At 42.5% G+C, this 2,700-nt stretch overlaps 1 protein-coding gene across 1 annotated transcript; it reads right to left on the minus strand.

The window, feature by feature from the left end:
• Positions 1 to 1,101: 1,101 nt before the first annotated feature.
• Positions 1,102 to 2,061, minus strand: LOC140904646 (olfactory receptor 14A16-like). Its single transcript, XM_073327078.1, has one exon. It carries the CDS (start codon positions 2,059 to 2,061, stop codon positions 1,102 to 1,104), a length of 960 nt encoding a protein of 319 aa, XP_073183179.1.
• Positions 2,062 to 2,700: the final 639 nt, after the last annotated feature.

Raw genomic sequence — 2,700 nt, forward strand, 5'->3', positions numbered from 1 at the left:
CTCTGTAAAAATCAGGATGGTAAATACCTTACAGGGTAATCAGATTCAAAACATAGCGCATCCCTCTAGGCAAAACCTTAAGTTACAAAAAGATACAAAACCAGGAATATACATTCCATTCAGCACAGCTATTTTACCAGCCATTAAACAAAAGAAATCTAATGCATTTCTAGCTAGATTACTTACTAACTTTTTACAGGAGTTCTGAGCTGCATTCCTGATCTCTTCCTGGCAAAAGCCTCACACAGACAGACATACCCTTTGTTCCCCCTCCTCCTCCAGCTTTGAAAGTATCTTGTCTCCTCATTGGTCATTTTGGTCAGGTGCCAGCGAGGTTATCTTAGCTTCTTAACCCTTTACAGGTGAAAGGGTTTTGCTTCTGGCCAGGAGGGATTTTACAGCACTGTGGAGAAAAAGGTGGTTACCCTTCCCTTTATATTTATGACACATATAATTAATAATACAATAATATCCCAACAATCTACACATAATCATGTCAGTAGGAACTAAGCCATGTATAATCCTCTTTTGCACTCTTTTGTCATTGTGGGGAGCAAACCTTCAGTTCGCTCAGAAAACTCCATCAAAGAGATGACATATGGATACTCCCAAGAAGGGACAAACATTGAAAATCCCATCTCACCAAACACTCACCATCTTCTCAGGCCTTTCCACCGCCAAAACCTCCTAAAACAAACAAACAAACCAAACCACCAATCAACCAGTTAAGCAAAAATAAGCTAAAAATCTGACAAACAAACAAACAAAAAACACAACGAACAAATGCATCGATACCTCCATCTGAGTTTTTATCCCAAAATATAAGAAGAGCCAAAGACCTCACCAGGGACTCTGCTATGGCTACTGATTTTATAGGCAAGGGTCTCAGGTAGTATGGTGATCGGTAGCAGTATATGATATATTCCAATCTTATTTACATTGGTGTAAACCTATAGAAACTCCTTTTTTTCCAGAGTCATGTTTGTCTCTATCTTTACTAGTGCAAATACCCAATTCCGCATAAACAGAGTGCACAGTATTTTCTCATGGAGGCAATAATGTCATCAGATTTTATTTATAAAGAAATACAGAATGAAATTGCTACCGAAGGAGACATATGGACATTTTGTTCTTAGTGAATAACCTCCAACCTATCTGTTTACTCAGTGCACATTTGATCTCTTTGTTTCTCATGCTGTAGATGATCGGATTCATCATCGGTGGCAGCACAGAATAGAGAACAGCCACTATGAGATTCAGACGTGAGGTTGAGCTGGAGGTGGGTTTCAGGTAGGCAAAGGTTGCAGTACTAAAGAACAAGGACACCACGGTGAGGTGAGGGAGGCAGGTGGAGAAGGCTTTATGCTCACCCTGCTTAGAGGGGATTCTCAGCACTGCTTTGAAGATCTGAACATATGACACAATTATGAAAAGAAAGCAGCTTAAGCCTAAGAATGAACTAAAGATGAGAAACCCAACTTCAATGAGGTACAAGTCAGAGCAGGCGAGATTGAGGAGCTGGGGGATTTCACAGAAGAACTGATCCACCACGTTGCCTCCACAGAAGGAGATTTTAAACGTGATCCCAGTGTGCAGTGCAGAGTAGAGAATTCCAATGATCCAGGCACTGGCTGCCATTTGGACACATGCTGTCCTGTTCATCACTGTCTCATAGTGCAGTGGTTGGCAGATGGCGACGTATCGGTCGTACGCCATGCTGGTCAGTAAGGCAAAATCTGCTGAAGCGAAGAAGATGACGAGAAAGACTTGGGCAACACATCCAGAATAAGAAATCAATCTGGTGTTCGTGAGGGAACTGGCCATGGATTTGGGGATGATGACAGAGATGGAGCCGAGGTCTAGGATGGACAGATTCATCAGGAAGAAGTACATGGGAGTGTGAAGGTGGCGGTCAAGGGCTATGGCTGTGATGATGAGAAGGTTCCCCAGCAGGGATATCAGGTAAAGCAGTAGAAACACCACAAAGTGTAAAATCTGCAGCTCCCGAATGTCAGAGAATCCCAGGAGAAGGAACTCGGTCACAGCAGTTTGGTTGGACATTTTCTTCCGCACTACACTGTGCGATGTCTGTGGAGGGAATGAGAAAGAAAATGGTCAGGATTAGAGCGACAGAGGAAATGGCCCTGATTCCCCTTTCCCTAATATCTCATTCTATGAATCATAGAATCATAGAATCATAGAATATCAGGGTTGGAAGGGACCCCAGAAGGTCATCTAGTCCAACCCCCTGCTCGAAGCAGGACCAATTCCCAGTTAAATCCCAGTTAAATGAATGTCAAAGGTGCACAGAACTCATCACTTACAATGAGTAGGTGTTGTTAGTGCTCCTCGCCTCTCACAATCAATGAGTCATGTTACCACACTAGTGTAAATTAGGTCAGCTCCTTTAAAGTCAATGGAGCTTCGTCACTTTATCTTATCTGAGGATTTGGCCCAAGGTGTGGCTTGATAAAATGCAATATGAAGGATGGAACAAAGCACACTCCAAACCCAACAATTCTCACAACTTGGGTATGAAACTGATAAACTAAAATTCTAACACAGCCTGATTCTCACTTTGCAGGGCAATATGATGTTGACTCACCCAGCATCGTAAATAGCAGCTCATCTGTCATTTTTCCACCCCAAACTCTGTGCATAGAGGCTCGTTGGAAATTTTCAGCTGTGTTCTTTTTAATG

Source organism: Lepidochelys kempii, unplaced genomic scaffold (genome assembly GCF_965140265.1).
Source record: "Lepidochelys kempii isolate rLepKem1 unplaced genomic scaffold, rLepKem1.hap2 scaffold_54, whole genome shotgun sequence".
In the NCBI taxonomy this organism is placed as follows: domain Eukaryota; kingdom Metazoa; phylum Chordata; order Testudines; family Cheloniidae; genus Lepidochelys; species Lepidochelys kempii.